Source organism: Petaurus breviceps, unplaced genomic scaffold, assembly GCF_028583685.1.
Source record: "Petaurus breviceps papuanus isolate PSGF00001 unplaced genomic scaffold, PetGlider_PUasm1.0 38, whole genome shotgun sequence".
NCBI lineage: Eukaryota > Metazoa > Chordata > Mammalia > Diprotodontia > Petauridae > Petaurus > Petaurus breviceps.
The window spans coordinates 52983436-52997028 of record NW_027186304.1 but is presented as its reverse complement, the minus strand read 5'-3'; the positions used below and the strand labels follow the sequence as shown (position 1 = coordinate 52997028).

General features: G+C 40.8%; 1 protein-coding gene and 1 long non-coding RNA gene across 10 annotated transcripts in view; one reads left to right on the top strand and one right to left on the bottom strand.

Moving 5' to 3' along the window:
* The window catches only part of DTNA (dystrobrevin alpha), a 492078-nt gene that overhangs the window by 28001 nt on the left and 450484 nt on the right, over positions 1–13593 (bottom strand). For 7 of the 8 annotated variants that reach the window (XM_069099883.1, XM_069099884.1, XM_069099886.1 and 4 more), the window contains one exon: positions 10458–10478. In XM_069099883.1, coding sequence (XP_068955984.1) covers positions 10458–10478 — 21 coding nt within the window. Of the gene's footprint in view, positions 1–3173; positions 5327–10457; positions 10479–13593 lie in introns of those variants that run through there. The other variant, XM_069099888.1, reaches the window with a different exon arrangement.
* LOC138170506 (uncharacterized) overlaps positions 1–13593 on the top strand; it is a 71448-nt gene that overhangs the window by 46881 nt on the left and 10974 nt on the right. The gene's annotated exons all lie outside the window — the stretch shown is intronic.

The window sequence follows — 13593 nt, the reverse complement described above, 5'->3', positions numbered from 1 at the left end:
CAAATCTGGCCTTAGACACTTACCAGCTGTGTGACCCTGAACAAGTCACTTAATTTTTCTTGCCTCAGTTTCCTCATCTATAAAATGAGCTGGACAAGGAAGTGCCAAGAAAACCCTAAATGGGATCATGAAGAGTTGGACAGGACTGAATAATAACACTAATCTAACCAAATGGCTCTTCAAAGTTTTTTTTTTTTTTGCCTTTTGGAGGGCAATTGGGGTTAAGTAACTTGCCCAAGTTTACACGGCTACTGTGTGTGTGTGTGTGTGTGTGTGTGTGTGTGTGTGTATGTAAGTATCTGAGGCTGGAACCGAACTTGGGTCCTCCTGACTCTGGGGCCGGTGCTTTACTCACTGCGCCACCTAGCTGCCCTGGGTCTTCAAAGTCTTAATTATCTAACCAGCATGAACTTGTCCTCCTATAAGAGACTGTGTGGGTGGCAAATGCTTCCGAAGAATGCACAGTATGTGAGCAAACAATGCTTTCTCTACCCTTGGCCATATATGACTTAGGATAACCCCAGAATAACAGGTAACCTTGAGTCTGTCCTTGGATTCCATTCAACTTCGTCATGAAGCCAGTTCTCTGTGGTAGGTGAGGAACTGAAAGGAAGGGACTTCTTGGATAGTAAGATCAGGCAGCAGATCCATACATTCTATGGAGGTAAATAGGTCAATCTACTCTCCACTCCAGAAAGTAGGATTATCTGCCAGTCTTGGGAAGAAGGATCCATCAATGTGTGGAAGCTCTTTTTCAGAATAACAGGAGGGAGACGGATCCAAGATGGATCCCTCTCCTATCCCCAAATTCTCCAGAGCAAGGTGATGAGATAGAGGGGAACTTCACTCTAGGGGAAGCCCTGAAGTACCTTTCCTTTTCTTTCCATGCCTCCTTTATCTTTTCTAGCATATTCCTGATGCCCACCATAAACTGACTTTTGCCTACTCAAAGGCCCCACTGCTCTAGACCACTGATACCTTGGTTTCATTCATAATATCCCAAACCCCAAATTAATTCTTCCTATCTTTTCCTTCCTCTCAATCAAAACTCCCATTCTTTCAATTAATATCTCAACTAGATGCTAGAAGGGAAAAATTCTGATCTAGTGATTGCACATTTATGTACAAATGACCCATCACTTACCTCCCTTATCTATCCAAGGAATATTTAAATTTTTTAAAAGAGGATGCTTAATGGCCAATTAATTGATATAATTTCAGGCACTGTAGGGGGGGGAATTTTTTGTCTTCTTTCTTAAGGTCTTCACAGCACCCTGATAGAAAAGCAAGATGGCTAAATTACACGGTTCTTTCTGCATTACTGAAGATCTAGGATCTTTTTTTTAGGGGGGTGTGTGGGTCACACAAGGAAGGATTAGACTCTTCTGTGTCCTTATTGTCCTTAGACTAATAATAATGATAGCTAACATTTATGTAGCACTTTAAAGTTTACAAAGCACATAATATCTCATTTGATCCTCACAGTTCTGTGAGAGCTAGTATTATTGTCCCCATTTTCCAGAGAGGAAACAGTCTGAGTTAAGTGACTTGCCCAAGGTAACATAGCAATTAGGTATATATGGCAGGTCTTCCCCATTCTATTACCAGTTGCTTTCAGGAATACCTTCTGAACCCATTCCATGAGGCATTCTCCATGCCCTCTCTAGGTCTAACCCTTTCCTCATTCCCTTGTTCTCATGGGGACTGCATCATGACCTGGGATCCAAATTTCTACTTTCCCAGGTATAGATACAAGTGAGCAGCTAAAAGCCCTTCCGTGGATTCTGAGCCCTAGGATAGCCATCACTGGTCCTAGTAGGTGAATGTCCCTTGAACAGGGGTTCTGTTTCTTTGTACCTGGGCCATCCAAACAGTCTCTGGAGCCTACCTCTTGCCCACCATGCTCCATTTCTAGCCACTAACTAAACTTGCTTATGTAGTATTCAGGTTTTCCCCAGAACATGGTCACCATGCTCTAAAGTCTCCTTTCTTGGGAATAGGAGGAATACATTCCACAGCACAAGAGATTCCTCCCTTCCAGGGCTGGCCATTCCATCAAGTCTTTGGCCTGGTCTCCTTCCTTTGGCTTAAGGGGAATGACACCATTTCTTCACCTACCAGGACTTGTCCCCTCATCTGAACTGCCCAAGGCCTTGAGAGAACAAAATGCTGAGACTAAATTCCCAGATGAATCCCTTAATTCCTTACTGATTAATTCCTTAATGAGTAACAAAATCCCCTCCCCTTCATATAAGTGACTTATATCTTATTATCTTATCCTTTATTATCATTCAAATCTCATTCTCTGTCCCCAATTCTCCTATTTTTATTCACATTCCCCTTAAGCCAGTTGGAGAAAATTACAAAACCATGTTGAGGTGTCATCCTCAATTTTTCATTATATTCCCCTATATCCAATTAGTTGCAAAGGCTTATCAATTTTGCTTTTATAATCTCTCTCTCATATACCCCCTTCTCTACTCTGATGCTGTTATTGCCCTAGCGTGGGCACTTATCACCTACCTCATAGCTTCAACCACTGCAATAGCCAGTTAGTTGGTCTCTGCCACAAATTCCTTCCCATTCTAGTGCATTTTCTACTTATCTGTTAAAATAAACTTCCTAAAATGCAATACTCAAGAAACTCCAGCGGCTTCCCATTGCCTTCAGGATCAAATATAGAACCCTCCATTTGGCTCAAAGTCCTTCACAAACTTCCCTATAGACCACCCCTCCCCTTATGTACTTGCTCTCCCTCAAACATGACACCCTATCTCCCAACTCTGGGCATTTTCACTGCTTGTCCTTCCGTGCATGGAACCCTTTCCTGTCTCATCTTGGCCACTTGGTCTTCCTGACTTTCTTCAAGTTCCAGCTAAAACCCCACCTTCTACAGGAAGCCTTTCCCGATCCCTCTTCATTCTAGAGCCTTCCCTCTACTGATTATTTCCAGTTTATCCTATATATAACTTATTTGTACATAGTTGTTTGACTGTAAGTTTCTTGAGAGCACGGACTGTCATTTGTCTCTCTTTGTATCCCTAGCATTTAGCACAATGCCTAGCACATAGCAGGCATTTAACATATTTATCAACTAATTGACCAAAACAATTAGATAGATTCTAATTTGTAAGGCATTATAAATACATTTTCCTCTAGAAAGGATTACATGATTAATGTAGGAAAATTTTTTTTTATTAAGGAACAACAGTCCATGTAGATCAATAATATAGATCTAACATTTCTGACAACAGAGCTGAGAACAAAATTGACTTATGGAAGGGGGAAACCATGTATCATATTTAGGAAGTTTAAAAATAGTTATCTTCATAAAGCATGAATGAAAAATTAATTCTATGCTTAGTCCTCTTGGATCCATTCAATCCATACTTATATTACTTTAAAAAACTTTTGCACACTTACAATTTTTCCAGAACTTTCCAAGAAGTATTTTGATTTTTACTTAATACCAAAGATAAGCTATGGCTTTAGGAGGAATAACTAAATTCACTCAACATTTATTCATTCATTCATTCATTCACTCACTCAACACATTTATTGAGCAGCTACTACATGCAAGATGCTATGCCAGGAAATGAAGGGGATACAAAGATGTATAGACATAGTCCTTGCCCTCAAGGAGCTTACAGTATAGTGGGGAAGGTAAAGCATGAACACAATGAATTAGAATACAAAGTAGAAATATGCTAGGTACATAAGAGAGGTATAAACAAAGTTCAGAAGAGGGTTTCAGAATCATGAAGGAGTTGGCATTTGAGCTGGCTCTTGAAGGGGATGTACCATTTTAACAGGTGGAGTTAGGAGAGGAAGACATTCCAGGTATAGAGAAGACCATGGGCAAGGTAACAAGGGTGAGAAGGTACAAGGTATGTTTAGGACGTAGTAAGAAGGACAGTCTGCTGGGAACATAGGGCACACGAGGGAGAACTGTGTGAAATACGGCTGAAAAAGGTAGGTGAGTGAGCCAAACTTTGCAACAACCTGGGCATGGAGCACGGAGTTTGGACTTTACGTAGCAGACAATGGGGAGCCTGTGAAGCTTCATCAGCACAATCAGGACATGCTCAGAGCTCCATATGAGGGGAGGCAGCCTGGTGTGGTGGACAGTCTAGTGGCCTGCAAATCAGAAGATCTCATTTTGGATCTCAGTTCCAGCACTTACTGGCTGTGAGACCTAAGGCAGTATGATGTATCACGAAAGAGCCCTGAATCTGAAGTCAGGAAGACCACAGCTCAAATTTCCTCTGCAATACTTGCTAGCTGTCTGATCACAGGCATCACTTTGTACCTGTTACCATTTCCTCATTTTTAATATGGGGTTAACAGTACCTACTCCACAGGGTGGCTTTAAGGACTAAATGAGATCATGTAGGTGAAGCACATTGTACTTTGCAAACATCAGCTATAACTAAATCATTTAACCATTATGCCTTGTGAGGAAAACACTTTGTAAACCTTAAAGTGTTAAATAAATGTGAGTAGTTTTGTTTTGGTCCAGATCTGTGATTTCATCTGTGTGAAAAGCTCCCACCCTCCTTCTTTGATGCAGATCAGACTCAACAATCACCTCTAGATTTAGAGGCTCCCTGTAACATTAGGAGTTGAGGGAGATGCCCAGGGTCACACAGCCAGTATGTGTCAGAGGCAAGATTTGAACCCAGGTCTTTCTGACTTGAAGGTCAGCTCTCTATCCACTAGTCTGTGCTGTTCCCCATTATTATTAGAAAGATTAATCTCATAGCAGTGTGTAGGGTAGATTAGAGGAATAAAGAGGAAAGGGGCAGGGAGACCAATTAATAGAGGAGAAGTCAAGGGCACCTAAACTAGGATAGTGTCAGTGGGAAAGGAAGGTAAGGCATAAATGGGGGAGAAATTAAAGCGACAGAGTTAATAGGGTTTGGTGACTGGTTGTATGTTGGTGAGAGTAAGTCAAAGATGATCCAGAGTTTTTGATTATGGATTACTGTATGGATGATGGTATCATGAATAGAAACAAGGTCAGGGAGAACAGGTTTGGGGGGTGGGGGGAGATGATGAGTTGTTTTGGATGTGTTGAGTTTGAGGTGTCGGCGAGACATCCAGGTGGAGATGTTCAGTAGGCAGTTGGAAATGCAGATCTGGAGCTCAGGAGAGAGGTCTGAGATGGAGATAGATATTTGGGAGTCATCTGCATAGAGGTGATAGTTGAAACCGTGGTAGTGGATGAGATTGCCAAGGGAGAAAATGTAGAGAGAGCAGAGAAGAAGGCCAAGGACAGAGCCTTGGGAAACACCTACAGTTAGGGGGCTGGAGGAGGAAGAGGAGCCTGTGAAGGAGACAGAGAAGGAGTGGTCAGAGATGTAGGAAGATAATCAGGAGAGTACAGTGTCATGGTACCCAAGGGGTCAGTATTCTAAGCACCCTTTCTACGAGGGAGCCCCTTAAATAATCAGTGGTGTGATTACCTGGCCACTGGTCATTGACCTCCCCCTGGGTTACTGCTTTTGTGATACTTGGGTTGAAGAAACAGAGTTGTAGTACAAGGAGCACTGGATCAGAAGTCAGAGAACAGGGTTCAAACCCTGGTTCTGTTACTTATTACTTGTATGACCTTGGGCAAGTCACTTCAGTTCTCGATCTCAGTTTCCTAATTTGTAAAATTAATGACTGAATGACTACTAAGGTCCCTTTCAGTTCTAAATCTTTGGTCTTAGATTGCTTCATTCTACTTCCTATCCCCCATTATTTATTAACTGAAAGTCAGTGTGGTGTAGTGGATAGAGAGTTGGCTTCTGTATCAGGAAGACCATGTTGTTTGTGTGACCATGGGCAATTTCTTAACCTCTCAGTGCAACTCACTGAAATGCTAACTGAAGAATTGTTACTGGAAGCATTTCCTCATTAGGAGCTATCCAGTCAAGAAGTCACATGTGCAATTGATGATGATGATGATGATGCATTGAGCCTTGGGTTTCCTTGGCAGGGCGTTCTTACTTTGTCTACTTGGCTTTTTCTCTTGAAGAAAATGTGGGGTGCCCTACCAATCCTCATTTCTGGGAGAATACCTTTTCTAGGACTAGGGGCTTAGCTTCCTTAGAATTGTTCTATCTTTATCTCTCCCAGAAGAGGAGTTTCCTTGTGATATTCCATTTGCCTTGTACTGTTAGCCGGGTAAGTCACCCTTTCATTAATGGCACTAACTACCATAGGTGGTCAACGATAAAACTTACTTTAGAATCTAGAGCCCTACTAAGATCCTACCTTACTTAGAAGGTCTAGGGAGTACACAAGTGTCGTTTGGGCTTGGTAGTACTCCATGACAAAAGGGAGGAGTGGACATGCTCAAGGAAGGAGTGTTTACCAGTGCCAATTGTTATAAGAGGTGAAAGAGAAGAAATATGGTGATTAGGTAAACTTGAAGGGCAAAATTAGTAAGAAGTGGAGGCAGCAGGTGTAGATAATTCTGGGAGCCAATTAATGAAGAGGAGAGAAATTATATGGTAAGTTAAAGGGAGTAGGGTTGAGGGAAGATTTTTTTTTAAAGCAGTTGGGGTTAAGTAACTTGCCCAAGGTTACACGGCCAGTTATTTTGTGTGGGTGTTAAGTATCTGAGGCCAGTACTGATCCTGGGTCCTCCTGACTCCAAGGCCCGGTGTTCTTACTCACTGTGCCACCTGGCCGCCCTGAGGGAAGATGTTTTTGAGAAAGGGGAGAAATGGGAACAATAGGGTCATAGATGTAGAGCTGAAAGTGACTTTGGGGCCATCTAGTCCAGCCCCATAATTTTTCATTTTATGAACTAGAACTTGATTAAGTAACCAGCCCAAGGTCACATAACTATAAATGAGTAACTGAGTCAGGATTTGAACAGAAGTCTTTGGTCTTCTGACTCCAAAACCATTTCTCTTGCCCTTATCCCACACTGTTCCTCCTTTATTTGTAAGCAGTTGGGATGTAGCCAGTGAAGATGGGGCCAGGTGGGAGTCATGGAGTAAGGTCCAGTAGAGAGGAGAATAGATAAGATCAAGGATACAGGTAGAGAGCTTAGTTTTAGTAAACAGGAGAACACCTGTTCATCTGAGACAGGCAGTAGGGCAGAGAGGGTGGCTTAGGGGATAAGAAATTTTCTGATTGAGGAATGGGCTACTGTGAGAAGGCAAGCTGGAAGAACTCAATCTTAGTAAAGTAGGTGACAATGTCATCCACTCATAGTGAGGAAGGGAGGATGGTACTGGCAGATTGGGATGAGTAGAAACATCTTTTTCAAATATAAGCCACACATTCTGAAGAAAGATGGCATGATAAACAGTCTGAGGCCGCGTCATCTGTGCCTTGGACAGCAACATCCTGGCTCTCAGTAGAAAGCCATTCAGAGAGCCATACTTATGTAGGTCTTGTCAAAAGAACGCAGGTATGGACAGGGCAAAATCTAGCCTACTCTCTTAGAAGGCAGCTGGCCTTCTCTAGAGTCAATGCCTTTTAAAAGACAAATCTATGAACAGAATTGGAGAAGACTAAGTTTTTGAACTATTGGATGGTAATTGATTTATCATTCAGTGACTTTATATTCCTTGTAGGGAGTAACAAAATAACTGCCTTTCCCACATCCTCTATTTGACTGCCTGACTTGGGACCAATATGATGCTTGCTCCTTATTGGTATGTCCACCAGAGAGGATGTGTAAGGGAAATAAAAGGAGCTGAGCTCCTGACCTATCAATTTTCCTTCTCACAGCATCTCTAATAAATTGTCAGGTAATAGATGGGCTGGCAATTGGGCTATTGCTAAAATGGAGTTTGGGGATTATTCTGTGAATCCAATTTTCTGTAATAAGTTTGGAAACAGCAGCAGACTGAGAGGCTGAAATCAAAGCGCTATTTTTGTGATCTGTATTAATTTATTTTTCATTAAATTTAGGCAAGTATAAGTAAGAAATAAATGGGGAAGTAGCTGAAATCAAAGTTCAGCTTTCTGTGACTGAGTCACTGCTAGGTAATTATGTTATTTTGAATTATGGGTATATATGTCTCATCAGTTCACAGGAGAATATTTGCAGGTTTTCATCATTAGGGTTATTTGTGATGTTTAAGGATTCCTCCAGCGAATCCTTAGAAATATACGAACAATAACGTGAAGAGAAAGTTGGGGAACTTTAGTCCAAATAATGTTTAAAATGCATTGTGTGGGATGCCATAATAATCATACTGGCTTACAGGCACCATGGCTTATTCCCATCCCCTTCCCGACAACATGGTATTTTTCATAAGAGAAACTAGGTATTATATACATAGCATGCTCCACAAAGAAAGGATCCAAAGAGAACAAGAATACAAAGGGGACAGAAATGATTGCAGAATAGAGAAGTAGAAGAAATGGTAAAATCTCCTACCAATTAGCCAGTGTACCTGATGGAATACACCAAAAAATGATGGGTTATGGACTCAGAGTAGCATATAGTAACAGTATTTACTGTTGTGATTGATTCTATTGGAAGGGAAGATTGGTGAGGCCACCAGTCTGGGGTGAAGGAAGAGAAGTCTGGAATGATGCCTTTTCTGTAAATGGACAGAACATATCCATTTACAATGCAGGCCCTATATGTTCATGCATTTCTTGGGCTGCCAGCCTTTCTAATACTAATTCAGTGATTGGGGGTCTTCCCAATGGGAACTGAAATGATACAAAGTTGACTGATGGCTTAGTTCTCCCTCCATCCAGGAGGAAGTTGGATTCAGGAAAGCTTCAGGGAGGCTTGTTTTTCATCTAAGCTTAGGAGAATTCTATTTCCCTTCCCTGCTGGGATCAGAGGAGGAAAACAGAACCCAACGTGTGAAAATAAGCAGGGAAAGGAAGCTATTCCCAAGAAATTAATTTTTCCTTTACTGGAATATTAGAATATTACTACTGGAAATTTAATGATATCTCTTGGATAGACTGTTAGGTAGTATCAGATGATTATAGAATTTAGGGCTAGAAGGGACCTTGGAGATAATCTAGTCTAATCCTCTCATTTTAGAAATAAGGAAACTGAGGCCCAGAAAGGTTAAATGATTTGTTCAATGTGACAGAGATGATATTTGCATGTTGGTTGCAGAGTTGGGATTTGAACTCAGGTCCTTTGACTCCAAAATTCAATACTCTTACCACTCTATTTCTCACCAAACTTTGATTTGAATTATCTGAGCTAAGGTTTCACATGATACAAAATATTTAACGCACAGTTTTTGTTCTGTCACTGTCTAGAACTTCAAGCTTATATCACTTTCCTCTCATGCAGCGGGTATGAGAAACAAAACACTTTGCCCATAGACTAATTTGTTCTGTTAGTAATGTGTGCACTCACACACACACACACACACACACACACACACACGCAATGAATAAAAGGCAAGACAAAGGCAAAGGAAATTTAAAGAAATTAAAGGATTGCTTGTTTTTTTTTGCAAAGGTATTATTCCAAAATTGATCTATGAACCTGACTTTAAACTTCTTTGTAACTTTGAATTAGTGGGTTATGTTACAGACACACAGCTTGATACATGCACTTGAACTAAAAGCTGCTGTATTTGACTTTATTTTTGTTTTTAAGTACACTGCTCCCTCTGCTGGATTCTGAACCTGACTAGGAAGCTGGGAATTTCCTCACAGAATAGACTATGATTACTACATAATAATGTGGTCAAGAGTGCACCAGGAGATGGATTTAATGATCTTATTATGGCCTCTTATGGAGGAAAAGCTCTCAGTGGCAGAATAACAACTGAAAGTTACTCATTAATGAGTAATTTCGAGCAATAAAAGGATTTTTACTTGGGTCTGGATGTGAAAAGCCAAAAGGCTGCTCTCTTTGTTAAACTCTTTGCAATCTTCTTTGATAAAAATGAGTCCATTCTGGGTGACCAGCATGAAACTGGGCAGAACACTTATGAGATGGACATGAACTTTAACTGGCTGGTTTTTATAAAAGGTGGCTTCACACTCACTTATCCAGTTAGAAATGCAATATCTACAGCATGTCTTTTTCATGAAGGATGTAGAAATTATGTATTGAGTACTCTGGAGTCTTCAAGACAATATTTAGCTCCAGTGTGGTTTTGGTTAGTATATATCTTTAAATCAATAAAAAGAGAGTATTTTGGTTAGTCTGAACAACTCAGAAAGGCATGAAATTGGTTAGGAACTTGGATCCCTGGAGATGTAAAAAGGCTTTAAGAGAAGTACACTGTGTTCTCTTTTGTAACTGATGTTGAGAGTAATAGTAGGCATGAAAAATACCACTTCTTCTAAGTCTCGACACAAGCAAACACATGAAAATGGAGGCAAATTAGTAGGACATTTTCCTCTCAAAATAAAGCATGTACACACACACGTTAGAGGCAAGAACAGTAGGAAAAGCCACGAGATGCCTGTTAACACGCCATTGTCAGTCAAGACCTACAACAGGAAAAATAACTTACTCCCTGTTTCAGCTCTTCTTCCTATGGAAAAATTCAATCAATAATGGTTAGATTACTCAGGAGTTCAATAAGAACATACCCTATGTGAATGAATGTTAAGCTAGGTAAATATCATCAAACCTTTAGTGAGAAATCACATCTCTTCTATTTCAACGAACGTTTTTATTTCAGAAACTCATAGCATTTTCCTCTTCTGAGGACCTAGTTTTCTTTATGCAAATAGCTTTAAAAAAGCCAACCCCCCTCCCCCCCCCAAAAAACCACCACCCCTAACATCACCCTATTTATACTTAAGAGCAGGAGTTTGGTTCCCAACAGGAATCGCCAAAATTTTGTGGTTATCAATAATATATGCTATGGCCTGAAATTATAATTTTGATATGGCAGCCTATCAGCAGAATGACATTGAAGGAATATATTTGGTTGTCAAATATGTGAAATCATCAAGGTGACAAAACTATAGGAACAGAATGTTCTGGATTAGAGGTCAATTCTGTCATCCTCTAAAGAATGTAGTGCCAGGCTCATGGGAATGGGCACTCTCAATTTATTTATCTGGACATGAGCAGGAAGAACTTTGGGTCATCAAGGTAGGGGTAGAGTCATACACACACACACACACACAAACACACACACACGCACGCACGCACACACACACAGGGACAGAAATGAATCTGGATACTATCCCTTGGAGGCAGGGGAAGAAAAAGTACACTCAATTTGTTGAAGGCTCTCAAAATAAAAATTTCTCTAGCAAAGTTCTGCTCTCTGGCATGAAGGTAACCCTGATCAAGTTCTGACAGGTCCTACGAGCCAGAAGAACTTGGTGATAGAGTGTTAAGTACATCATCTCAGTACTAGTGTGGTTTCAAAAGACTTATCAATATATGTTTGGGCAGCAGGTGGTGAATGTTTTTGTTTACAGCAATTCTTGATGGGCATCTAATAGATAATATGACGTGGAAGGACTAGGGTGGAGAAGGGAAGTGAGGTATGCCAGTGCAGGGAGTACCCTCACAGAAAAGATCATATATCTTTGAACTAATGAAAGGAGGTCAGTACAGTTTTCCTTACATCCTAGGCTGTAGAAGACACAAGGGAAGTTGATAGGACGATGAGAATACAATAAGGATAAAATCACCAATGAAAGCACACTGGCTACTAAAAGTGAGGCTGCTTACCCTTTCTCCTGTCAGAGATGAAGTTCAGGAAACTTTGCATCACTGTGTATCTCACAGGGAAACCTTCTATGGGAATTTCATTTTATAAGTATCATAGATTTAGAGCTGAAAGGGTCCTGAGAGGGCATTGAGTGCAACTCTTTCATTTTACAGATAAGGAAACTGAGGTACAGAAGTTGAGTGACTTGCTCAGACTCATACAGCTGGTTAATGTCAGAAGTAGGAATTTTAGCCAGGTTTACCAAGACTGAAAGACCAGAATTCTATCCACTATGTAACACTGCCTCTCCTTCAGTGGTGTCTTATCAGAAGGGTCTGTTCCCTTTGCTGCAAAGCCACCCAAAGTTGTTATCTACCCTACAGCATGCCACACTTTAGAGAGGACAGACTAAACATCATAAATCTGAACCCAGACTTCCACTGTTCTCTGGCTGTCCTGTATAGGAAAAGTCAGGTAAAATCTTCCACTATACTCAGGTTTTTTTTTTTAATGAGAAAGCTAATTCTTTATTATAGGAAGAATAGAACTGCACTGTCCACAAAACAAAGGCAAGAAAAGGGACTTCTAGAGGTAGGTTAGTGAAGGATACTGCATTTAGGCAATTTGAATATTATATTCATTTTACAGATTGACAACAGAAGCTCAAAAAGATTTGTGACTTGCCCAAGGTCACATGGCCAAAGGGTGAGGTTTTACCTAAGTTAGAAAAGAGTTATTCATGAGAGAACCATAAACAAAATGAGAGGAGTGGCAAAGGGGGGGCAGGGTCCATCCTCATCCCTGTTCTGTTTGATGATTTTATTAATGACTTGAATGAAGCAGAGAGGGGATGCTTATCCAATGTGCACATGACATGAAGCTGAGAGGGACAGTCAAGATGCTGAATGCTGGGATAAAGATCCAAAAAAAGATCTAAACAGGCTAGAATGATTGGGCCTAATTTTATAAAATAAAGCTCAGCAGGAATAAAACAAAACAAAAAACCCTACGCCAGGGCTAAAAATATCAACTGTGTAAGTGCAGGACAGGGGAAGGATGACTAGATAAAAGATTCTAAGAGAAAGACCAGGATGGTGATTATAAGCTAACTATGAGCCAACAATGGGAAAAAGCCAACAAATGGCTATTAAGAGACATCAATATAAACACTGTGTCTAGAACTCTCCACTAATGCAATGCTTCAAAGCCCTGGAAATGTCCTGGAAGGGATCCCAGGAGGGAGATAACTGAGCAAAGTATGGGCTCTGGGTGGGTGGGTGAGGGTCCTACCAAGGTGGAAAAACTTTGGGTGGGGCTTGCTGATTGATGCTGTCTGTTGTCTAAGGACCAATTTGAATACCCAGTCCGAAGAATCTAATAATCAAGAGGGTGATTGTTTGCACACAGCAACTCAAGGGAGACTATATACTAACTTACTGAACAAGTGCCATCATTGAAAAGAAAACCCACAGAAGAGAAACTATAGATCCTGAAATAACTGGAGAAATGTCTAAAAGAAGTGACAGTTCCATTCTTTTGACCTCGTTGGACTAGGTATCAACCAGCAAATAGTTATTGAGTGCCTGTACTGTGCAGAAGCTCTGGGGACACAAAAAGAGGCAAAAGACAGTCCCTGCCTTCAAGGAACTTGTAACCTGATGGATATAGAATATTTATTCAGTTTTCATTTTTATGTGCCTTATTTCAGGAAAGACATTGAAAGCAGAAACATGTCTTGAGAAGGGAAAACAGGATGGTGACGGGACTTGAAAGAAGGTTTAATTGCAGGAATTATGCTTAGTCTTGACAAGGTGTGGGGAGTGGGGGAAAGGAGATGGAGGGCATGGTAGTTTCAAAATTTGGAGGGATGTTATATGGAAAAGGGAATATATGTATTCTGCTTTTCCTTAGAAGGCATGGGGAGAGGGATGGAGGGAGGAAGAGAAGGAAAGAGGGAGAGACAGACAGAGACAGA